The 25,773-nt window shown below is 45.0% G+C and overlaps 1 protein-coding gene across 1 annotated transcript in view; it reads right to left on the bottom strand.

The window, feature by feature from the left end:
- Positions 1 to 538: 538 nt before the first annotated feature.
- Slc16a2 (solute carrier family 16 member 2) overlaps positions 539 to 25,773 on the bottom strand; it is a 123,386-nt gene continuing 98,151 nt past the window's right edge. Inside the window, exons 2-6 of the mRNA XM_048417763.3 lie at positions 16,757 to 16,901; positions 12,240 to 12,690; positions 10,674 to 10,817; positions 4,831 to 5,059; positions 539 to 3,089 (exon numbers count right to left, since the gene is read on the bottom strand). Coding sequence (XP_048273720.1) covers positions 2,869 to 3,089; positions 4,831 to 5,059; positions 10,674 to 10,817; positions 12,240 to 12,690; positions 16,757 to 16,901 — 1,190 coding nt within the window. The 3' untranslated portion in view covers positions 539 to 2,868. The remainder of the gene's footprint in view (positions 3,090 to 4,830; positions 5,060 to 10,673; positions 10,818 to 12,239; positions 12,691 to 16,756; positions 16,902 to 25,773) is intronic.

Raw genomic sequence — 25,773 nt, 5'->3', positions numbered from 1 at the left:
TGTAAGAAGAACCCCTTTCCTAGCGCTAGGCCTCACTTTCCCCATTTAAAATTAAGGTAAAATGGAGGAAGACTAAGTTTGCTCTTAGCTTTACAATCTTGTCTCTCGTCTATTACTTTCCATTCCAGATGTTGTGACTGTGGCCTTGTGTAACTGAGCTACAGTAACCTCTTTAAGTACCTCTGCAATAAAATAAAGGAAGACAGATGGAGGTTCAGTGTATTTGCAGATTTACGGCCTGGCACTTTTCTGTCGAGGTGGTGGCCTAGCCCTGACAGGGCCTCTGTTCCAACTCAATCAGTAATTATGTTCTCGTTTTGTGAAGTAACCACTCTCCCCATTAAAGAGTACCATGAAACATTTCAACCTGAAACAGTTTTCTCCCAGCTCCTCTCTCCCACCGGTCAACTTTCCCGGAGTGCAGAGAACCAGGCAGAAATATTGTTTGGAATGAAACATCAATTGTGAAGCCAAATCTCCTGCTGTTAAGCAGGTTAAAACTATGACGCCCGTGTAGGCAACATACGTACTCAAACCAAACGTTTAGATCTGTTTATTTTGTTCCAAACCCCTTGAGGATTTAAATGTCCCAGATCTCAAGCTCTGAAATTTTGTTCATTCTTTTAGTTTTAACTGTGGTGCCTAAGAGGCTGCTTCCTGCTCTAAATATTAATACTGTGATGCTCGAGCCAAACAACAGTCTCTCGGAAAGCACACAAGTCCACACGTGCACACACACATGCGTGAAAAAAGTAAATTGACACCCTGCCAATGTTAGGTGACACATGAGTGGGCAGATCTGGGACCTGTGAATGTCTTTCCTTCATCTGGAGAGAAGTGAGTGGCAGCTGGCCTTCTAAGAGCCATCCGGCCAGGAGCAACAAAGGAGGCCCTGCACACTCATTCCCCCGCCCCCAACGTGGCCTGGAGGGGGTGGGGCAAGGAGGAATGGAAGCAGAGGCACTGTTGCTTCAGTATTTTCAATGGCCTCTCCTGGGAGTCACAGGGCTCCTGGGGCCCAGCTTCTCCTGTTCCACAGATGCTTGAGCTGACAGGATAGTAACTCCGCCCCTTCCTGTCCTCAGAGCCAAGAACCAATAGGTTTTCCTTTGGGGAGTTGATAAGAGCTGGACAGGGACCAGCGGAGGGGGGCTCAGGACTTTGGCCTTGAATGAAACATCAGAGGCCAACTATGCCCCAGCTGCCTGTTAGTAACGGAAAAACTCATGTGTGGGGACCATTGTATTCTTTGGAGCCCCTCAGAGCAACCTCATCCTCCTGGCCTTGGGATGACCCTGGCTTGGGGTGGCAAGTTATTGTTGGGTCCAAGTAACAGCCAGAGATGCCTGGCAAAAGATGATGAAAGGTTGGGTACAGGAACACAATAAACAAAGGCCTAGAGAGGAGAGAGAGACACCCAAAGACAGGGAGGAGAGAGACTGAGTTCCTAATGAGGTGAGCCGTGCAACCGGACAAGGCTGACAGTGCCCTTTGCCTCTGGCCAGGGGCACTTGGAATGCTCTTCAGTAAGACTGTTACCCAGAGCCTGGGTGTAGGGAGGTATCTGGCACCAACTTCAAAGGGATAATGGTGGTCCAGACCCTACTTTCTCTGGCACCTGTAATGCTCACTCAGCAGAGTGGCCCAGGATGCCCAGAATGGGGGACAGACTGGGTGATAAAGGCTAAGGTAGCTTCCCCCTCCTAAAAGAAATTGTCCAACCCTATGTGCAGTTGCTGCCTATGTTTTTTTGGGATCTAGGTACACAGCAAGGTTTTCTTTTTCCTAAATCAGTTCATTTCCCGGCCTGGCCCAGGTGTAAATATTGATCTGTTATGAAAAGTGAGAGATGGAGGAGTTGGTCCTTTGACAAGTTGGTAACCACAGCAACACCCCTCCCGCCATCATGCCAGCACACTGTCATCATTCCTCCTGTGTCTGATGAGATGAAAGGAGTTTCTTCACATTTGACAGGTGGCTACAAGGATGGGAAACTGGGAAGGCCTCTTGGTTAATCTGTCAAAGTCAGTGAGTGGTACGTGGAACTCTGTAGTGTTTAAGATCCCTTCCCTATGTGCTAGCCTGCTCTTCCAGTCTATAATTGTATCAGTTTGAGCCCCAAAGTGAGATGTAGCTCTGCCTGAGATGAGCAGGATTAATGCTAGTGTTAGGGATGGTCTGGGCCAAAATGAAGCTGATTGGCCCAAGCTCTGGGTCCCTCCTTTCTTCAAGCACCTATGTGTCTATGACAGTAATAAGAAATAGAGGGGAAGAAAATGGAGGGGAGGCAGTAGAGAGAAAATAGAAGGAAAGGAAAAGGGAAGCAGGTGGTTAACCAACCATACCATGGGGTGCCGCAGAGCCCTTAGGAACGCTGGTGCAAGCAAGGTCCTTGTCTCTTTTGGCTTTCCTTCCCACAACCCCCAAATGGCTCCCAAGGATGGATGGCAACAAATCCCTCAGCAGAGGCTTGGGTCCCTCCCACTGGGTTCTGGGGACACAGTAGCACCTTTGGCAGTTGATTGTAGTGGGTAACTAACAAGTTGGGGCCAGAAGTCCCATCCTTCTCCTCCTCCTCCCCTCAGGGGGCTAGAAAGTGTATGGAGAGGATCCAAAGGCCAGGGGGTGATCCCACATTTTCCCAGATCCTGGGAGCAGGGCCTGGCAAGTTTCAAGGCATTCGTGGGGGAGAATTTGCTTAATGAGTTTGGAACACTGAGAGCATTGGCTCAGAGGAGATGGTCAGGTGGCTGAAATGCTGTGTGCACAGGTTTAGGAACAAGTGTGCTGGTGGCAAAAATAAATGCTGAGCAGGGTGGGATGGAGGGGTGGGGTGGGGGAGGAGCACACGATGGCAAGCCAGAGAGATTAAATGGGCTCTTCAGGAGCAGGCGAGCCTGGCAGCAGTTCTCCGTTGGGGTCCGGATCGTGGGACAACATCTTATCCTTGCTGGAATCTCTCTGCTCTTTCTTGAACATCTTTTGATGCATCAGAGGGACAAAGAAGAGGATTACAGCCCCAATGATGGGGGGCACACCCGCAAAGTAGAAGGCCACATGGTAGTCACCAAAGCAGTTTCGAAGGAGGCCTGAAAGGGTCAAGAGACATGAGCTTAGTTTAGCTTTTCCCTGCAACCCAGAGGCGCTCTCTCTCTCCTCTTCTAGGGCCAGCCCAGTGCCAATCAAGAGTGCTGGACTGTGCTGCCCTGATTCAGGAGCTCCCTCAACTTCAAGGGTAAATGCCCCTGAGGTGAATATTCATCAGCAAGAATGCTAATGAAGCTTCTTTTAAAGTTTCTGTGGTTGTCTTTCATTAAGCTACTAGCCACCTTTCGGTCACTCCTAGGGCTAGAGTTACAAAGGAATTAAGTTCAAAAGACTCAAGAGAATGGTTCATGGTGGAAGTCCCCAACCCCCTCCCTCCCACCCTCATATTGTTCTTGTGCAGCAATTCAGCTGAATTCCTGTTTTATTTTACATTTATTTATTGTTCCTGCCTGTGTATGATGTGCGTGTGCATTACACATGCATTACACGGTGATCATGCAGAAGTTGGAGGAGTTGTCTCTCCTTCCACTTTTACATAGATTTCAAGGGATAACACTTAGATCAGGAGGCACGCATGGCAAGCACTTTCTAGCCTTCTTTTTGACCTTTGCCCTGAAGTTCCAGTTGTCCTAGGCAGAAGCTGAGCTGAATGTGGGTATCTTCTTCCAGCTCATCTATGCACAAGTCCTTTGGGTTCTTCAGGCTGCCAATATTATGGGGTGTGTTTGATTTGAGAAGCTTACCTCGGAAGCTAATAGGAGGGACCTCACTGTGAAAATGAGTCCAAAAATACCACCTAAGAAATGTGAGAAGACCCTTGTCCCTTTGTTTACTCAGGAAATAAGCAAAGTGGACAGAGTTGTGACTCCTCTGGCACTCTTTGGGTGAGTAGAGACTGCTTTCCTGGGGGACAGGACAGTGTCCCCACTGCACAAGAGCTTTGAGGGAAGATTTGCCACTGTCGCACAGAGCTCTCACAATGCCTCATGCATAAAATGCTGTCCCGGGAGTGTTCTTTTTGAATCAGCTCATCTAACAAGCCTAGGGGAAGTGACCAAACGAGCTGATGTCTGCAGTAACTCCCTGGAAAGGAGACGGAGTTCTCTCTCCACTGGTGTTCTGGTTTCGTGTGTCCTATTAGTACTCACTATGCTCTTCTGGGAGGGGGTGGAGGGAGAAATTTGCACACTGAGATGTCAACACCAGCATTTGGCCAGTCCTGGACTATTTCCTTCATTAAATCTTCACTATGGGTTCAGTTCCAAAGCCAGTAGAGGAAGAGCAGGAAGGGGAGGGTGTCTATAGCTTTAGTAAAACCAGGGCCAACTTTCTCTTTTACCTCTTCCTTTACTCAACTCCCTTGAAATTAATCACGCCACTGTGGAGAGAGTAAAGAGAAACTTGGACCGAAGTCAGTGTGATGTGCATACCTAAAAAAGTGTTACAACTTGGATGGCTGAATCAGGAAGAGGAAGAGTTGGAGGTCAACTTTGTCTACCAGGTCACGCTAGGCTGCACAGTGATCGAGCAGGCTAACTTTACTTTTCTCTCTACTCTCTAGAAGGAGCCACACTGTCTACAGTGAAACGCGAGTGAAACAGCCCTGGACAACCCATGCCCTTGCATGGTTAATCTTTTCCGTCACGGGTTTCATGACTCTGACAAGGATGTTTATACAGAAAATTGGGGGGCGGAGCAGAGATCTCAAGCAGAGGGCCTCCAAAGAGCTAGGCCCTCCCCCTCGAAAACAGGACTCACACCTTCCTCAGAGATCAGTCTCACCTGCAATGGGAGGCCCAGCGATCATTGGCAGGGCCATCATGCCCAGGAGGTAGCCAATGGCCTGTGAAGCCTGCATTGGTCCCACCAGCTCAAATGCAATCGGAGCCATGATGGTGATGAAGAAGCCATCACATAGACCCAGGAAGAGGCAGACAACGATAAGGCCCCAGAAGTCCCGGCACAGGGGAATCATCATGGACATCAGGCCCAGGAGCAGGAATGAGAGGACCTAGAGAAACAAGAACCTGAAATCACATTTCTTTGCTGAGATCTTTGTTGCCATCATCTGAAAATGGGACTGCGTGGAGTGTCAGCAGAGAGAGCATTTGGAGTATATTTACTATGTACTCAAGCCCTGTCTAAGTCCTTCCTTCCCTGAGGGGTTTGGCCTTTAAGAGAACCCCTGTGTAGTTGAATCTAACAGGATTAGAAAACAAAACAAAACAAAAAACTTTGTGAGAGTTTGCCTTGCCCATAGCCAAAAAAGTTGGCCTTTGCAATGGATCCTGAGCCAAGGGAGGAATCACTATTTCTGTTTTCTGATCCTGAGACAGGATTTGGGATCAAGCTATGTTGGTGTTCAAAGATCAAGTAAGACTTGGGAGGAGGAAAGGAGGAGGCAAGGAAGGCTTGTTGATGATTACACAGGGGGTTCAATGCAAAGTGCAGTTTATTAAAATGAACAAGGAGCCAGTGTCCATTTTTGTTGGGGTAGAATTTAGGAAATACCTGGGCCTGAGAGATGTCATTGGGAGGTTCTCTCATGTTTTCTTATGCTTTAGGATATGGGCCACATCATCTCTCTCAGATATTTCAGGCATCGTGGCTCTGAGAACCTTTGAACCTGGCAAGATACTCTGAGAAGGCAACAGAGAGGCTGTGCAAGGGAACCAAGCCAAACTAAAGGTATCTGCAGCACCCAAAAGCAGTCCAGGAGCACTGACTAGTCACTGTGATTTCTTCGGGCTGAGCAAAATGACTCCAAACGGAAGAACCCGCCTTTCTAGAGACTAGGTTTTATTTTTTTCTTCTGGAGCCCCCATCCTCTCTCTGATTTTAAATTAAGGCCATTTTCAATCTGTGTCTGTGAGCCAGACTTTTTAAAAAAATTTATTATATATATATAGTGTTCTGGGCACCAGATCTCATTATAGATGGGTGTGAGCCACCATGTGGTTGCTGGGAATTGAACTCAGGACCTCCGGAACAGCAGTCAGTTCTCTTAACCTCTCAGCCATCTCTCCAGCCCTGAGCCAGACTTTTGAAGCCTGGAACTGTGGGCATAGAGAGAAGACCCCATTCCCAGCCCACTGCAGCTGGCTGAGCCAGGTCATCTTAGGGCCAGATCTAAGATCTGATCTGTTTACTAAGATTTTAAGATGCCCACAGATTTTCCAAAAGTCTACAATTGACCAATAGGCAGGGAAACCATACCCAGGAACACATAGAAGAAACACAAGTCAAATCTGTTTTATGCCCTCCAGCTTTTCTGTGTTGTTGCTGACAGTGGCTTTGTTAGGTTAGGAGCTGATTTCTGGAGGAGATAATGGCATCTTAGCATGTTTTTATTGGGAGACTTTGAACGTGGTTCATGCCATTTTGAGGTAGTTACATAGAGGTTAGTAATAATAACTGAGCCTCCCCAGCTTCTCCTGTAGGAGGCTCACATGCAACCATGAGCTAAAAATCAGACCCACCTATAAATCAAACCGATCATGGCAGTTAAGAGTTAGTATCATTATATACCACAAAGGACCCCATTAACTGATCTTCATCAGCTAAAATTGCTAACTGTTGTATCTAGCTCTCTCTTATCCTCCACGAGGCCTACTCAAGGCTCGGGAATTTATAATCCCTCCTCAAACTGGAACACAGGCTTCAAAAATGGTCTCAAATGAGGTCATTTGGCATGTTGTTTCTATTTCCTTTCTAACAGACTTTCTACTAGTTATTCAGGGGCTAGATGCCTGGCATGGCTGTTGGTTTTACCAACTGTAGGAAACCACAGGGTCTACAGGGTGGCTCTTGAGAAAATGAAGCCTTGTACCCTCCCTAACCCTCACCCATGCCTAATTTCTGCAGCTGACACTGAGAGCAAAGGAGGTCACCAGTTCCGGGATGAACCATCTTGAAAAACTGAAAAGAAGCGAGTGGTGCACACCTTTAATCCTAACATTTGGGAGGCAGAGGCAGGCAGATCTCTGTGTGTTAAGGGCCAGTCCAATCTACAGAGTGAATTCCAAAACTGCTAGAGCTATTACACAGAGAAACCCTGCCTTGAAAATCCAACAACCAAAAAATTTAAAAGAAAGAAGCTCATTCATTGTCTTGTGCTTTGGTACTAAAATATTCAATTTTCTTTTTGAAAAAGTGTGTGTGTGTGTGTGTGTGTGTGTGTGTGTGTGTGTGTGTGTGTACATTTGTGGGTTCAGATGCATGTGCATGTATAAACACATATGTGAAGGCCAGAGGACAGCTCCAGGTATCAGCTTCACTCAGGAAGACTGTTTACCTCTTTTGAGAAAGAGTCCCTCACTGGCCTGAAGCTCAACAATTAAGCTAGAATAGCTGGCTATCAGGCTCCAGAGTCCCTCTTATCCTTCCCTCCCCAGGGATTCCAAAAGAGCACAACCGTGTGTGTGTGTTTGTGTGTGTGTGTGTGTGAGTGTGTGTGTGTGTGTGAGAGAGAGAGAGAGAGAGAGAGAGAATGCATGTGGAGGTCAGAGGACAACTTTGTAGTGTGGATTCTCTCCTTCCATCTTTATGTTGGCTCTGAGGACTGAGACTTGAACTCAGGTCGTCAGGCTTGTGTGGCAAACACCTCTATCCACTGAGCCACTTTGCTATCCCCTCTTTTGTGATTGTCAAGCTTTTAAAAACATGGGGTCTGCCCAGAAAGACAAGTATCACATGTACTCACTCATAAGTGGCTTTTAAACATAAAGCAAAAAAAACCAGTCTCCGATTCACAACCCCAGAGAACCTAGACAACAATGAGGACCCTAAGAGAGACATACATAGATCTAATCTACATGGGAAGTAGAAAAAGACAAGATCTACTGAGTAAATTGGGAGCATGTGACCATGGGACAGGGTTGAAGGGGAGGTGAGAGAGAGGGAGGGGAGCAGAGAAAAATGTAAAGCTCAATAAAATCAATCAAAAAATAAATTAAAAACTAAAAACAAAAACAACAAAAAAACCCATGGGGTCAGACAATCAAAATCAGGTACCTATACTTACAAGGAAATCAGTTTACTGGCTGAAGCACTCCTGCCCCAGGCCCACGCTCTCAAAATTCATAACACGAGGGAGTTAGGCTACATGGTGATGATGATGTCTCAGCTATGTCCTAATGTTATTTTATATTATTCTAAGTGGTGAAACTGGGTCAAGTATGAGGAGGGAAAATGGGGGAAGCCAGAAGAAAGTCCTGGATTCTACCTAGCTCAGCTCCTAACTAGCTGTGCCTCCTTGTCCCTTGGAGCTCTAACTGCACAAAAGAAAGCAAAAGCAATCTAGGCCCTGGCTATCTGCTGGGAACTGTGCTGAGAGAAGCATGTGAGCTACAGCACCAGGCAGGGGCTGCTGCCTCAATGAAACAGAACGTTCTGGCTCAGTGCCAGCTTCTTCTTATTTTCTGCTCTCTCTCTGGCATCTTGAAGCTGCAAACATTGACAGGGAGGGCCCATGGTGGGGGACATGTGAAAGGGGCTGGGAGAGCACATATTCTCCAATCCAAAAAGCCACTCAGATAAGCACTTGCTGATATTTGCACCGGAGTTAAACATTCCATAATTTGTTTATCCCAGTCACAAACCCTTGGTTTGACCTTGGCCAGTTCACTTATGTCTCAGAGTTGGGCCTGCTATCCATCATTTAGAGAAATATAGGTATATAGGTGTGCTAGTTAGTTTTTTTTTGTTGTTTGTTTGTTTTTCAACTTGACACAAGTTAGGGTTATCTAAAGAAGAGGGAACCTCATTTGAGAAAATGCTCCCATCAGATTGCCTTTTAGAAAAGCCTATGGGACATTTTTTTGGGGGGGGGGTTGTTTAAGACAAGGTTTTTCTGTGTAGCCCTGGCTGTTCTGGAACTCACTCTGTCGACCAGGCTGGTCTCAAACTCAGAGACCTACCTGCCTCTGCCTTCTGAGTGCTGGGATTAAAGGCGTGAGCCACCTGTACCCTGTTGCCTATGAGACTCTTTATTAATTGATGATTGATGTAGAAGGGTCCAGGCCACTGTGTGTAAGTGTCACCTCTGGGCAGATGGTTCTGGGTTCTATAAGAAAGCAGTTAGCAGTGAGCAAGCCAACTAGCAGTGGTCTTCCGTGGCCTCTGTTTCAGTTCCTGCCTCCAAGTTCCTGCCCTGACTTCTGGTCATGATGGATTATATAAGATGTAGAATAAAATAAACCCTTTCCTCCCCAAGTTGCTTTTGGTTGTAGATGGTGTTTGCTTCTGTATGGTGTTTACCTTATCCGTAGAAAGCAAACTAGGACAATAGGATATGAGAAGCACGCTGCGCAGGAGCCGAGCTCTGCCACTTCTGTGCAAGAAGCTAGTCCCTCAGTTTCTCCTTCAGTGTGACCCTAGCTTGGCCTGGGTGGACTACAAGGGGACCCATAACTCTGGGGAAGCAGTCACCAGCTATTGCAAGCAGAAGAATCGAATTCCACAGAAAGATGAATCATATCCCTATCTCTGACACCTGACGACATTTAGGAACTCATTTGGCACTGCCAGTGACCGTGGAATCCTCACTACAATTAGTCAGGGCCTCACAGAAGTACTTTTAGGGTTTTCCCAGGAGAGAAGGGAGTTCAAACTCAACCTCTTCCTGGTGGGTAATTTGTGACTGTTTGTGTTCTGTGGCTGCTTTTGGTCTTCCACAGGCCTTTACAGTCTGGCATCTCCTGGCAAGCTTGGTTACAGGATCAGAACCATGAGCCAGGCCAGGAAGGGTACTACTGCTGTTAGGGAGATGAAAAACTGTCTGTATTCAAACCAGACAGAAGACAGGTCACAGAAAAAGATATCACTAGAATACCTGGGCAGTCACTGCCCACAGTGGGAGGAAACCTGTATCACTGTCAGAGGACTAAACTGGACCATCTCTCTATTTGTTTTGATGTTTGCTTTTATGCTAAGTTAGGAAAGGGGAGAATTATTCTCGCTGCACAAATAGGACAGTGAGGGCTAGAGAAAAGGAGTGAGTGAGGTATGGTTTTTTCTAGCATGATTTTGGTGTCTATCAGTAGGATGGAATTTCAGGTTTGGTTGTTGGTTTGAGAAATGGTATCTCGACATAGCTCTGACTGTCCTGGGACTTGCTATGTAGATCAAACCGGCCTTGAACTCACAGAGATCGGCCTGTCTCTGCCAGGGATGGCATTTCAGAGCTAGTGCCTGATGCTAATAAGGTAGCTCTGGAAATTTGCGAGGTGGTGGACCTGGGCCTGGAAGAGAGAGGCACTGGGCTATAGAGTGCTTCAGATTTCAAGATAGTATAGGGAACCCATGAACAAATCTTGCTTGGGGGACACATATAACTCGTGGCCTGAGTTTTTCATTTTCATTTGTTGGGCTATTATTAATACAAAACTACCTGTCATATGTTCTGCAAGGTTCCATACACACAGCTCTCACAGAATTTTTGCTCCATTTTAGTGAAGGAGGAACAAGGATGATTGTCTTTAAAAGTAGGGGAAACCAAGGCACAGAGAATTTAAGTATCTCTCATGTGCAACATTGGGGCCCAGAGAACTGCAGTGGCTCACCTTACAACCTATCCCAGAGTCCAGGGGTAGCCCGTGATAGGCTGTGCACAAGTGGCTACTCACCTGCAAGTATATCTTCTTAAGTCCAGGAATGGAGTCACTGATGTGACCTGACACAAGACGTCCGAGGCCTGAGGTAGCCCCAATACACACCAAGAGCACCCAGGTCTCCTTGATTTCCTTGAACTCGTCTTCCACATATTTTGTCTGAAAAGCATAACACCAGGCCCCCCAGAACAGGAGGAGAAAGAGGAACTGACTGGTTAAATGCAGAAATACTCAGGGTTTTCTACTACTCACTTCCCTGGTCCAGGAGAAGAGCCTCCAATGGGAGCAGTATCTTCCAGCTCCAGGAAAAGCCCCGTGGCTGCTTCTAGCAACCACAAAGACTACTTATCCTAGACTCTCTGGAATTTGAGCTTTTGAGAAACAGTTGACAGGGCTAGGCACTTCCAAGCCTTCTAAGCCTGGCCAGGACAAACTCCCTAGAAAACCTAGGTGTTCTTCTATGCTGTCTCCACACAATGACTTCAAACTGACAGGCTGAAATATCAGGTCACTAGAAGATGAGGTCCACCACCTTAGGCAACACTTTCAAAATGAGCTTTATGAAACACACGGTCTACAGGCTAGAGATATAGCTCTGTAGTAGATCACATGCTTAGTAGGGACAACGGCCTGTGTTCCATTCCTAGTGCACATGCATGAACGCACAAAATCTCACAGTCTGTAGAATAACAGCTTCTCTACAACCAACAGTTCCGTAGCCAAGTAAGTTTGGTAAGTGCTAGTTAAATAGCTGAATGGGCTTTTAAACTGCAGGATTTGTCACTATAGCAAAAAGATTATTACATACTATAGATCTAGAGAGTTCCCATACATGTTTTTTCCTGAACAGAATCATTTGACCACTGAGACCAGCATTCCTCAGAACAGTCTTTACGAAGCATGTTTTGGGTCATTTGAGACACTCTTTCAGTGATGCTTAGCCTCCCAAACCCATCTATTTAATTAAACATTTTGTTTTCAGTACTAGGGATGAAACTAGGACCCTGTGCATGCTAGGCGAACACTCCATCACTGATTTATTTGCTGCGGTAGCCCTCTTTTAGCTTTTTTAAAAAAATTTGAGACACACTGTTGATAATTTCCCATATTGGATTGAATTCATACTGTGCTGTAGTTCAGACAGGCCTGGAACTTGCAATCCTCTTGCCAGCCTCCTGTGTAGTTGGGGTTGCACCATTAGGCCTGGATTCTACCTGAACTGTTATGGGAGAAGCTATGGATCATGGGCCTTGCCCTTAAGGAACTACCCTCATTTTCCACTGAGGCTCTCTTTGAACCATGCTCTTTACTTTTATGCCAATCGCCAATCACTGTTTTGTTTCTTTAGTCTTTGTTCCCTTTCTGTTTATTTGTTTTGAGAAAGTGTCTTGCTGTGTATGTAGCCTAGGCTGGCATCAAACTCACAGCAATCCCCCTACCTCAGTCTCCCAATTGCTGAGTCTATAGGCTTGAGCTAACATGCTTGGCTCTGTCTCCCCCCACCCCCAAACTCTGCCCTTCCAATGTCCTCCACCCCCACCCTTTGGCCTCCAGGTAGGTTGAGGTCAACTTCTTCCTCACCAGGTGTACATAGGGGACGAAGTAACCGAGAGCGGCAGCAGCGATCCCAAAGGCCCAGATGCGGTAGGTGCGTTGGCGGAACACACGCATGTTGAAGTACTTCCTGAACTGAGCCACAAAGCGCTGTCGCAGGGTGTGGGGACCTCTCTTGCTGGGGGTGTCCTGGGAGCTGGGCAGGAGGGGTCGGTAGGTGAGTGAGAGCAGTGTAAGGAGAAACATGAAGGTGCTCAGCACCTGGAAGGTTTGGGCCAGCTTGATTTTATCCCCCAGCATTTTTATGAGTAAGGGGAATGACATGGAGAAGATGCTACTTCCTGCGGACACCACGCCATTGGCTAGACCTAGGCGACGTTGAAAGTAGTGGCCCAGGATGACGAGTGACGGTTGAAAGGCGAAGGAGCAGCCGCAACCAAAGAGAATCCCATAGGTGAAGTAGCGCAGGCTTAGGGAGCTGTGGGAGAAACAGCAAGAGCTAGCCTCAGCAGCCTGGTAGCAATTTCCCTGCCTCCCTCTCGTGTCCTTGGCAACCTCAATTCCTCCAACTTTACCCACAGCCCTATTTTCCATCAATCTGTAGAGCAGATAGGGAACCTCTGAACCCCACTTTGCAGATGGGGACGCAGAGGTCCTGAGAGGGAATTTGCCTAAAGTAACTCTAGATTTAAAAAAAGTTCTTTGTCTTTAATTTTTTCTTTCGTGTTTTTTTTTTTTTTTTTTTTTTTTTTTTTTTTTTTTTTTTTTTTTTTTTTAAAGACAGAGTTTCTCTGTGTAGTCTTGGCTGTCCTGGAACTCACTCTCTAGATCAGGTTGGCCTCGAACTCAGAGATCTGCCTTCCTCTGCCTCCCAAGTGCTGGGATTAAAGGTGTGTACCACCATTGCAGTTTTTAAAACTAGCCAGCTGAGTAAGACTGTGAGACCAGACTCCAGCCAATGGGGAAAAAGACATAGTTACCACCTAAGTTAGACTGAAACCCAAGTGCATGTTCTGTTGATATATGCCAGCTCTTCCGAATGCACCCTCTTGATCAAGAATAAAATGTGCCTTGTCTAGGCACTTAAAAAATAGCTTGGCCTTGGGACCCATTTGGTGGCATGCACCTGTAATCCCAGCACTCAGGAGGCTAAGACAAGATTATCAGGTGGTCAAGGGCAGCCTGGTCTACACAGCAAGGCCCTGTCTTATTATTTTTTTAAATATTGGACTTTAATCTAGATCTGTGTGATTATAGCATCCAATGAAAGAGGATTAAACAAAAATAAAAAGAAAGAAAAGCAGAACTGGCCTTTGCAGAGGTCAGGGGAGGGACCACAGGAGTCAGTTTGTGCCTTCAGGAGAATGGTTTCCCCTTACTTCCTACCTAGACACTATGAGTAGACTGGGGGACCAAAGTTTTATCCCAAGTAACAACAAAGGCTTGCAAGGAGCCAAGATTCTGGTCTTGGAAGGTCACACTGTTCTTCAGGGTTCTTTGGTATGTCATTATTCTCAGGACCCTTAATATTTCAAAGGCTGGTCAATTATCTCAGGAGAACTTCCTTTCTCTGCATCCTTGCCCAAGGTCCAGATAGCCCAAGTCTTTTATCTCAAGCTCCAGGTAATGTATATGGGGACTGTGAGTTAGGAAGTCCCTTTAATTTTCAGAATTCTGTCTCTGTTGCTGCATGGAACATGAATTAGTTCCCTTCGAGTAAGTAGCCTGCTTGATTGACAGAGAAGTGAAGTCTTAAGTTATGGGCCTGACTGAGAAAGACAGGCTGTTGCTTAAAACTCATGAGTCCTGCTCTGCCACAAGCATCTGTAACAGAAGGTAAAATGTGAGAAGGGGAAAGGCCATGGGCAGGTCAGTTTGGCTGGCATCTGCCCTCACATAATACTGACCCAACCTAGTGAACAGTTGTTTTCTTTTGGATGCTTCGGTATATTTTGCAATAGTTCTTATCTGACCATTAAATTAACCAATACTCTTCTTGTTCTTCGGACACAGACCCAGCTTTTATACTCACTGCCAGTGGCCCCTTGATTCCAAGAAAACTATCATTATTATGGCCTCCCATCTGCTCATAGTCACTGGACATGAGTAGGGGGTTTAGTTAACTAAATAGGAGGTTGTCTCCACTTTGAACTTGTAGCTAAGTTGACTGCTTCTTTTCTGTTAGACTCCGTGGGGTCTTCTCCCCTTAGATTGTAGGTATCCTATGGGATTGGCTGAGCTGGGCCCTTATCCAAAGGAGTCTTGAGGAAAGGAATTTTGGGGGAAAACATGGGATTCAGTTCAGGGTACTGTGTGGTGAGTGTTTCTAACTGACCTCCAGGATGGGAGACCCTTGAGTTGGGCCTGCTAAAGGTCGCTGAGGGCTGCCTGTGCTGTGCCCTGTCCCAGTCATCCACAAGGACTCAGAGCTGTGAGACAATGGGAAGAATGACTTGAAGTTCTAGCCACAAGCACAATCATGTTGTTCTCCCTGGACATGAAACCACTCCGAGTTTCTTGGCTCTGAAAATGTTCTTACAAGAAAGAGCAAACAGAATAGGGGGCCATGGGCTAGAGAGAAAAATGCCTCCTCCAGTGGACTGAGATAAGAGTGCCAGGAGAGAAAAGCACATCTAAGTGCACTCTCCCCCCTCCCGTGCCCCAGCCCATGTGGGCTGCAGAGGAAATGAGATCCTTATGGTGCTAATTTGTTTACACTTTGCTGTGCTCTGCCTCAAGAAACAAGCCTCTGCTATGTAGCATTGAGATTAGAGAGACTTCAGAGACCTAACTCATCTCCACAATAATCTAGTACCAGCTTGCTGTGGGTGGGGCTGATGAGGCTGACCACCAGAAGGGTCCTCAGAAAGTTTAGAGCTGCTGTCTTGGGAGGGCTGAGAAGGCTCCAGGCAGGATATGGGTTTCTCTTCTCCCTTGTCCTAGTTGGATGGGTCGGGACCATCACACCACACTGCATGCCAAATCTAAGCTTTGCTGGAGGGTAGTCTGGGCAGCCGGAAATGCTCAAGTCATTAAGACAGTTGGCTCACTCCCATAGGGCCTAGCTGAGACAGAGCATGAGTCTCATTCTCCACTGTGGATGGAAACTTAAGTCCAGAGAGCCATGGTTTTCTCTTGGGAATCATACTCAGAAAGCAAGCCTCTTTCAAGTCAGCTCACTCTCCGTTCCACCCATGTCATTGTGGCCATGTTTGTGGGTCCAGGGCATCATGCTCTTACATCGACCCAGGCAGACTGGAAGTAGGAGGTACCACAGCTTGTGAAGTGTATGGCAGAAAGTCCTCAAACTTGTTTGGGAATCTCATACTTCTCTTGCTGTAGGATAGGGTATTTATCCTCGCCTCCTCTGTACACACGCTTGTGCAGGGCTGACAGAAGAGAAGGCAGAAATCCGTGTGGATGAAGTCTTCTCACCTAGCACGACCAAGTTCTATGATGTGCGACCAACGAACCTAGGACTTGAGTTTCATCTGGGTGGCTGGGGTTTGGAGCTGTACTTCAGCGGGAGGATGTTGTTAAACATCCTTCCCATGCCTGAGACATGAGAATCACTATCTGTGTCATCCACCCATATTTCCAGAGCCCGAGCCACCCAGAACAGGGCCAGACATGCTAACCAGCTGTGTGTTCAGAGTATCTGGTTTTCAGTTGAAGATTCATTCGGGAATGCTAGGGCTTCACATTAGTTCACTTAAGGAGTCCACTTCTGGGAGGAAAGGCAGGGTTGTGAGGTGTGTGCCACATTAGTGGGGAGCTTGGAGAGATCTGAAGCAACCATGTGATCTCTGAAAGATATAGAAAGTGAGGTCTACGCAAGGGGTGCGTCCACCCACGGATACCGTGGGACTGATCTAATGGGAACTCACCAAGGCCAGCTGGACTGGGACTGAACGAGCATGTGATCAAACCAGACTCTCTGAATGTGGTTGACAATGAGGGCTGACTGAGAAGCCAAGGACAATGGCACTGGGTTTTGATTCTACTGCATGGACTGGCTTTGTGGGAGCCTAGTCTGTTTGGGTGCTCACCTTCCTAGACCTGGATGGAGGGGGGAGGACCTTGGACTTCCCACGGGGCAGGGCACCCTGACTTCTCTTAGGACTGGAAAGGGAGGGGGAGGGGGAGTGAGGAGTGAGGGGAGAGGGAGGGAAATGGGAGGAGGTAGAATTTTTTAATAAAATAAATAAATAATAAAAAAAGAAAGTGAGGTCCAGACTGACTGGAGAGGGATGCTCATCAATTACACCATAGCTATTCAGTGGTCAACTACCAGGCTTAGGTTCCTCACAATATTTTGGAACTTTGGGTCTTTTGCGGGGTGGGTATTCCTGGCAAATGTATCCTTCAGACTCCACATAAAGTGAGTTGCAGTGGATCCTGAGTCCTGGGAGCAAGGTCTTTGAGGGCTCTACATGAACAGAGCCACAAGGGATTCTGCAATGAGAATAGTGTTCCTAGCTAAAGTCCCAAGAAAGAAGCCAATTCTCACCCTTGAAAAAGCAGTCAGCAACTCCAGGCCTTACCTGGTGAAGGAACTGGTATGGAGGCCAATGAAAGCCACAGCAGCCCCAGTGGTGGCTGTGATCCGGCAGCCCAAACGGTCAGTGAATATACTCACAATGGGAGAACAGAAGAAGATCATGCCCATGGCGAGGGCTGCAACCCATGCTGGAGAGAAAAGGAGCAGAGAGACATTGGCATTACTGTGATGTCTAATGCTGCTGCTGCCACCTCAGGTCTTCTCTGGCCTTTCCAAGGTGACGCTGATATTCCAAATGTTATGCAAAAAGAGATGAGATATGAAACAGACTTGAAATATGGGTTCTGGATTTGGACTAGTCAATTCTGCAAAAGAAGGTAGGGATGTTAGGCCAGATATGTACTTTTAGGAATTGAGATGCTTGAATTCAGGGGTGGTGGAGAGTTAGGTAAGCTTTTGGATTGGGTCAGGCTTGTTTCGGTCCTTGGGATACAAAACTAAATGTGATGATCAAGGAGCAGGGAAGATCACAGCCAAAAATGCCTCCCGGAATTGTGCTAGAATAGAGAGCAGATTTCAGGGGCCATCTGAAGATTTCCAGGGGCTCTATGCGAGACAGGCAAAGAAGCCACATGCTGCCACCATCACCGAAGCCCATGTCTGGCAAAACTCTGACCTCCAAACTCACAAGGCGTTGATCTTATTTCCAAAGGCATCGAGTCTGTAACAGCCCTCACCAAGGAGGAACGTTGCCCTTTTACTCACATTCTTCCAGCCCATTTCCCCTTGCTTAGCTCTCAGAAGGAGCGCCCAAGTTTTTTGTTTGTTTAAAAGCTGTTATCGAGTTTCATCTTGAGCCTCTCTCTTCTAGGTTAAATAATCTTAGTTCCTTTAAACTTTTCTTTTCAGCTTTAATTTACTTTTGTAACTCTGTAATTATTTTCAGAGTCCTCCTCTGAACTCATTCCAAGACTTCATCATCATCATCAAAAAGCATTCAACGAGTGTCACCTGAGCAAAGGCGCTGGGCCGGTTTCTTTCTCCTTCCAAGTGAACAACCCCAAGTGGGCCAGAGGGAAGGGCCACTCCACTGCCTGTGCCTGCCTGGGCCTCGTACTTCAGCGCCAAAGAGACACTGTTCTCAGGAATCGTCTTCACTTTGCTAGGCTGGTGTTCTGAGTTCTAACTGCCCAGTTTCTAAACTCCTGGTCCAGGATAGCCGGGGATCTGGACATGCATTTCATTTTCACCCATTATGATATGTGGGACCTTGGGAAATCACATGAAGCTTTGCTAATCAAATTTCCCACTTGTGGGATGCGGATTAAAATTCTTGTGCTTTTCTCACAGTGCCCCCTTTTCCCTTAGCAGTGTTGGGGACAGAACACAAGGGCTCATATGTGCTAGGGAAGTGTTCTACCACTCAGTCACAGCACTAGCTCAGCCATCAAAGTATTTTCAAATAAAATAATGATAAGATGTAATCATATATAGAAGAGAGCTTTGGAAATGTGAAGACAACACTGTACATAAAAATCAATGAAACTCTGACCTTAGACTTAAATGTAAAAGTACAAAACTTCCAGGAGAAAATACAAGAGAAAATTATTTTAATTTTCATTTAAACAAAGGTCTCATAGAATGCTCATATGAACTATGTATGGCCCGTAAGTGAAACATTGATGCACTAGGCTTTACCAAAACTTAAGATTCCTGTTTCAAACAACCAACCAAGATCTGATGTAGCCCAGGCTGGCCTCAAACTAGCCACCTCTCCCAACTAGTTGTATACAATTCTTCCCTGATTGCCATTGGTCTTGGGGGAGGAGCTAGAGGACATAGGTGGGAAAGGATAAAAGGAGGGGGGTTTACCTACACAGCCACATCCCTTCAGTGTGGTCACTTTAAGGGCATCTATGCTCCTGTCTAATCCCTCAGCCATTGCTCTGAAGTAAGCCTAATAAACTTGTCTATTCCCCAGGGTGAACTTTGGTGGACTCGGTTTGTCAGTAGGACCTTAGGAAAAGGGACAGACGTTGTTTACTTCTCTTCCAGGGAAGGAAATTTAGCAACGTGGGATTACAGATTTGGATCACCACATTCAGCTTAAAACTTCCACGCTTTAAGGAAAAAAAAATAGTTATAAGGCCCAGAGACATGGCTCAGCCAGGAAAAACATTTGCTGCCCAAGCCTGATGACCTGAATTTCCAGAACCCACGTTAAAAAATGGACATCGTGTCGTGCGCCTGTAATTCTAGTACTCCTACAATACTAGAGGCGGGGACAGGAGAGCCCCCTGAAGCTCATGGGCCAGCTAGCTTGGGGTATGCAGCATAGCCACAAACCACAAGAGAGACCCTGCCTCAAATAAGGTGAAAGGTGAGGACAGAGACCTCTACGTTACTTCACACACAAACATATATACACACATTACACATATGTAAAATAAATATTAAATGTTATGAAAATGAAAACGCAGATAATAGACTGCAACATATGTATCTGGTAAAAGATACATCCAGCGCAGAAGTCTGGGCTGAGTATCACAGCTCAACAAGAATGCAAATACTTTAATTTAACCAGATAAAAGATTTGAACATGAATCGCACACACAAACACACACACACACACACACACACACACACACACACACACACACAGAGAGAGAGAGAGAGAGAGAGAGAGAGAGAGAGAAAGAGAGAGAGATTATCAATTAAGCACATAAGAAGTTGATAAATATCTTTAATCATTTGATAAGTGCATACTAAAATTACAATGAGAGTCAGGAATTGGCTGGCACATACCTGTAATCCTAGAACTTGAAAGGCTGAGGTAGGAATTCAAAGATTAAGAATTCAAAGCCAGTCTGGGACACATGGTAAGACCTTGTCTCAGAACACCAAAACCAACTAAACAAATACATAGGGAACATCACAATGAGACATCCCTTACACATCTACAAAGAAGACGACTTAAGAAATGGTAATACCTAGTACTGGAAGAATGTATAGGAGCTGGAAATCTCACACTCTGCTCGACAATTTCTTGTGAAGTCAATCATGCTCTTAACATGTTCCAGTGAAATCTTACTCTTAATATTTGTGTCTATACAAAACCCTATACCTGGAGATGAGGGTGCAGCTAGAGACAGTAGTTGGTGCCTAGCATGCACTACATCCTGGGTTTGAAGCTTATATTACCAAGGTGGGGAAAGTAAACCCCCAAACAGTCCAACAACCCTAGTTCTCAATAATTACAGAAGCTTCTTTTCATAACTGCTGAAACCTGGCAACAGTTCAAACATACGGACAAGGAATAAACAAATGAGTATGCATCAATACAGCACACCCACAAATAGTACAAACTAGTGATTTACATAGCAACTTGGATAATTCTCAAAGGTGTTATGCTAAGTGAAAGAAGACAAACTCAAATGACCCTCCCTACTCAGGAAATTCTAGAAAAGAACAAAATTATGGAGACAGAAAAAGAGGAGATGAAGGTGAGATTTATCAGTGAGAGGCACTAGGGAACATTTTGGAGTGCCCGTGGTGGTCCTTTTTTGAGAGTGTGTGTTTGCTGTGAGTGGCTTTTCTTTGAGTGAAGCAACTGCCATCTTGGGGCATTCAGTTGCACCCCTTTGAGAAAGACCAGCCCAACTGTGGTTGTTGATGGTTTACACCCCAACAGAGTGGGGCAGGGAGGACAGAGAGGGCCAAGAGATTCCCACTATCCTGCTTTCTACTACCTAGTGTATGAAATGCTATCTTAATCGTCCATGTCTGGAAGAGGAAAAAAAATATGTGGAGAGGACTGGATGATGGCTCCATTTATGTGGCTGTAGAAAAGCTCTCAACCCTACTGGGTAAGACTTTTCCTGCTGGGGAAAGGGACACCCAAACCCCTGTAAGTAACCCCTTACTTATGCTCTGTAAGGAAGTCCAATAAACTCGTTGGTTACCCAGAGTGAACTTTGGTAGGATTGTGTCTTGGTTTGTCATCAGGAACTTAGCAGAAGGGTAGACAATGTTTATGTTTCACCCTGGGAAGGAATTTGAGCAACAATGGTTCAGTGGTAGTGTGTGGCATGTGTTAACATATGTGAGCACAAAAAAGTGTGACTATTACCACATGTAAAATATATCTCTAAATCTTGCATTGCTTTTAACAGGGACAGAGGTTCAGTGGAAAGAGCGCTTGGTTAGTATGTATGAGACCTTAGATTCAGTTCCTGACACTAAAAGTGGCAGGGCAGGAAAGCAGGGTGTAGCATTTTGAGGTTTTACTTGGAGTACACATATATTTTGTTCTAGCCCAATTTAAAAATACTTCAATTGTATTGTGAAAGAGGAAAAAACTATTTGAGCTCTTCTGAATATCTACAGTACAATGAAAACTGATAACTAGGTTCATAAAATATCTTTTGTGTAGTACAAGAAAGCTTACACTTTATTTGACCTAGCTTTAAAATTAATATAACGTTTAAAAACTTAAAAAATTGAAATGCCAATTGATTTACAGAAAACAGTCAAGACAGCTCAGAGGGTTCCATGAATTATTCACCCAACTTTCCTTTATGCAACTTTAGTACAATATTAAAATGAGGAAATTGACAGTGGTATGATACATGGTTATAGTTTTATATCCTCTTATTATGCAAAGATTGCTATCACAAATTTAGATGTACAACTATTCCAATATCACAAAGATCTCCCTTTCCCCATCTATTTATAGGCATGCCAGATGTTCCTGCCACTGTCCCTGACTCCTAGCGACACCCACTAACTTGTTTTGCATCTTCATAATATTTTTATTTCATAAAAGTTCTATAAACTGAGCATAGTAACACATACTTGTCATCCTAGTACTTGAGATTCTGAGGCAGGGACTCAGGAGTTCAAGGCCAGCCTAGGTTACATACTGAATCCAAGTTCTGCCTGGGATCCAAGAGACTCTCTTTAGAAAAACAAAATACTAAAAAGTTATATAAATGTAGTATGTGGTGTTTTGAAGCTGGCTTTTAAGGCTTCTGCACAAAGGAGAAAACGATGGCCAGAGTGAAGAAACAACCACAGAATGAGGCAGAATATGTTATATATATATATATATATATATATATATATATGTATATATATATAATATTTATTATATAAATTCGGACAGAGGATTACTATCTAAATCATGTAAAGAACCACAAAAATTAAATGCCAACATCCAATCTATAAATGGAACAATGAGCTTAATAGTTCTCAAAAGAAAAAGTATAAACAGCCAATAAATACTTGAAAATAATAACTCTGGCCCAGGGTTATTTGAGCTCAAAAACTGGAAAAAAAACCCTGAAAACCAGTAAGATCTTCCCCTCAATGCACCTCTCTCAGGGCTGCTTTTAAGAACTGGGCCGCGGCAACTGCCAGCCCACCAAGGCAGTGGTCTGCATGCTTCAGCCAAGGAGTCCCCACCCAAAAGGGCATTCACTGCCAGGTCACAGCCAAGGGCACCACTGCTGAGGTCTGGAAGGAGTCGGGCCACAAAATTAGGCCCAATTTTTCCTGTGAGGGTGAATTTCAGCAACAAGGTCCCAATCTCCCTCCTGCCTTGAGCAATTTTTTTCCTTACTCTTAAGGCAGCTATGTTAATTAGTTGGTAAACTTGCAAAGAGTAATGTAATTGGTTGCCAGTCCCTTCACAGCCCAAGGGGCAATGTCTAGAAGTGTCTAGAAGCTAGACTCCCCAGGGATCCAATTTCACAGAACTTGCCCTTCCGTGCGGAAACCACAGGGGTCTGAGGAATTACTTACAAGACTCTACAAACACAAAGAGAAATTGGGAATGCACTTGGTCTTTTGGTTATAGATCTATTCCTCAATCCTCTCATTTCCTCTCAAGCAGCCAAACTGACTGTCCATCCTTCAGGAAACCAAAGGCAAATATATATCTTGAGTGTAGTCTAAAATGATGAAGCTACGATGCTTTTACCCTACTTCCGTAGTTCCTTACAATCTCCATGAACGCACATAAAATTTGAGAATGCTAGCATCTACCTACCGATCTCTAGATGCTTCTTGTCCCATTTTCACACTGATGTTTACAATCGTGCTCCCCTCTCTATTTTCAGTCTTTCCTTTGTCTTTAGTTGTGTACTTCTCCCCTTGCCAGACTGAAGTGAGTTTCTGATGGTCCACCCATGTCTGACTCAGGCGCCACTCCTCACAGCCCCCACCCCCAGGTTGGTGCCTTGGGCTGACGAGGGCGGCGAGGAAATGAAGAAAGAACACAAGCAGAGACTCCTGTACAGAAGAGTTGGGGTCAGGTGGGCCATCTGCATTCTGATGGAGAGCACCAACTGTTGGCAGCAACCTAGAGCCTCATCCTGTTTATTATGGACAGCAGCGCAGGAAGGAATTAGCTACTTTCGGTACGAGGTCTCAGTAGGTGAGCAGGCTCAGGCTGTCAAAGTCTGGGAGGAGGAAGCTGCAGTTGCTGGGTTTTGCATGAACTGATCAATTATTTGTAAACACCACTACCAGCATGCACTGTTAAAGTTCATAAAGGATGTGTGGGGTACATTTTTCCCTATGGCATTCAGCTGGAGTAACGGGGTCACTGTCTGACTAAGAGGGCCCTTTCTTGGTCGTTTGGGGAGAAAATTGGCTTCTCATAGAGCTTTGTCTGCTACCATTGGCCTTTCTAGGTTGCTGGCTTCATAGCTCCACATTTAAGATATATGACGATTCCATGCCATTCCTCCAGTTCTGAAGTCCCTCCTGCTCTGTTCCATGGGAGAAAAAGAGGAACGTGCCTTGACATACTCATTAACGCTAAATGTATTTCAAAACAACTCAGTCATATATGATATTACTTTATTGAACAGTGATTTAACACATTCAGATGGCTATCCCACGAACACTAATGACAAATGACATAGAAACACAGTCTTTGTCTTCAAGTACCTGGTGGTACAGTAAGTAACATACTTGTTTTTTCATAACTGAATCGAAGGCTTTGCGCATGCTAGTTAAGTGTTCTACCCCCAAACTATTCCTCCATTCAGTAATACGTTAAAACCTGAGCAATATTGGATAATCAATGAGAGGACTCACCCTGGGAAAGACTATTTAACCTTGAATCCATATACATACAAACAACTAAAACAAACTCAGTAGGCTACATTTATATATTTCGCTCTCTCTCTTTCTATATATGTGTGCGTGTGTGTACAAGCGTATGGGAAGACATAGGAGGGGTTGTAGTGAGGGGACATGGGAAGGGAAGAGAAGAAAGAAAAGAAGGACGTAATATAATTGTATTTTAATCAAAAATATTTAAAAACAATAAATTTCAAAAAGAAATAAATTGGGCAATAAAGTCTATAAAATGCATGTGCATGGCCAGAATAAAGTTTCCTTCCTTGTTCCTTGAGACAGGCTCTCATGTAGTCCTTATACTGGCCTTGAGCTTGCTATATAGCTAAGGCTGAGCTTTTAGCTCCTGATCTTTCTTCCTCTACCTCCCAAGTGCTGAAATTGCAGATGTGTGTCACTGCACACAGGTAAATTTCTATTTAAAGATTTTCAAAGAAGTCAGACATTTCAAGTGGAAAAAAATTGCTAAGTTAAAGGAAAGAAATATAGCCTGCTAGGTCAATACCTGAAGAGTAGCACGGCATGACAAGACTTCAGGACAAGAGTCATGATGACGATGATGGCAGTTATGACCATCTTGACAATAAATGGGTATTGTCTGTCCTTTGCTGTTATGGCACTCAGTTTCCTTTATTTTTAAAATGCAAGGGGTGACAAACATTTTTTAGAGTTCTGACAGTCAAAGCTAGGGAGTGTCGAGCTACTGTTCTCCATAATTACCTCTGCTTTTCTATGGGGAACACAAAGAAATTTTGACAAAGCAGTTGAGCTTGTGGGAGACTTGGGAAGGGTAAAACAAATGTGCCATCTTTCAAAAGAGACTTGCAAAAATTAGGGGTGGAGCCCATAACTTTCCATGAGGCATAAAACATTATTTTCAACCCACAGCTGCATTGTTAAGCAAATGCCTAATTACTAAAATAAATGTTCTGTCCAACAGAGCCCCAGCCTTTGAAGATGAACTATATTTAAACCAACCACCTACTCTTTTTACCCAGAAGTTCCAAAGCTCTTTTCAACCTGAACCGCAACCCCCACCCCAGGTTAGTGAGAGTTACCCCCCAAAGCTCATACTTGAGGTGAACACAATGTCTGTATTCAGGAGTCAGCTCTTTCCTTTTCTCTGCCCAGCACTCTTGGGTCTCTGTTGGGCCTGGGCAGTACAAAGTCAAAATCTTGCCCTTTTTAGCTGCATTCTGGACCAATTGGCCCTCAAAATTCTTTATCCTTCATTATTTTTTCACTTAGCTACCCAATTCTGGATCCTTACCCAGGCTCTCAAGCAAATGTCTTTGAAGTCCAGGAGGACCTCTCAGAAAAGAACTCAAATGTGGGAGCTGATTCTCCGAATTGGTTGCCAGAACTCAAGCTCTTCAACTTCTCCCACTCCAGGATTGAAAATAGAGCAAGAGATACTCAAGAGTCAGACTTTGTAGACTGTAGGCTTTTGCAAATTCCTGCTATTGTGACAAACTAATCAGGGCTTAAAAAGGACCAAAGCAGGGCAACTGGGAGATGGAAGAAAAAGGTAAAAGGAGGTGACATGGAGATAAAGGTGGTCTATTCAGGAGCCCCTGTGCCTTCTGACAAGGTTCACAGTATAAAGAAAGTTTACCAAATAGGGTTAAAGGCTTCAGCAGGCTTAGTTAGATTCAATGCTAAATGAAGAGAATGCCAACATGGATTAGAGTCTATGTTATTATTTATACGTTGAAACTTCTGTTTTATCTCTCTACCTCGTCAAGTTCCAAGTACTTTGCAGAGTCTAAGTGCAATGACAAAGTGTTTGGTCTATTAGCTCAGGTTTATTATTAACTAGCTCTTACAACTTAAATTAACCCATTTCTATTAATCTGTGTGCTGCCACATGGCCACAGTGTTACCTCACATTTTGCTTCTCCAGCAACTGCTGGC

This window comes from Myodes glareolus, chromosome X, assembly GCF_982192425.1.
Source record: "Myodes glareolus chromosome X, mMyoGla1.1, whole genome shotgun sequence".
Lineage (NCBI taxonomy): Eukaryota > Metazoa > Chordata > Mammalia > Rodentia > Cricetidae > Myodes > Myodes glareolus.
Note: the sequence above shows the minus strand (reverse complement) of the source record. Positions and strands in the feature narration are given on the sequence as shown.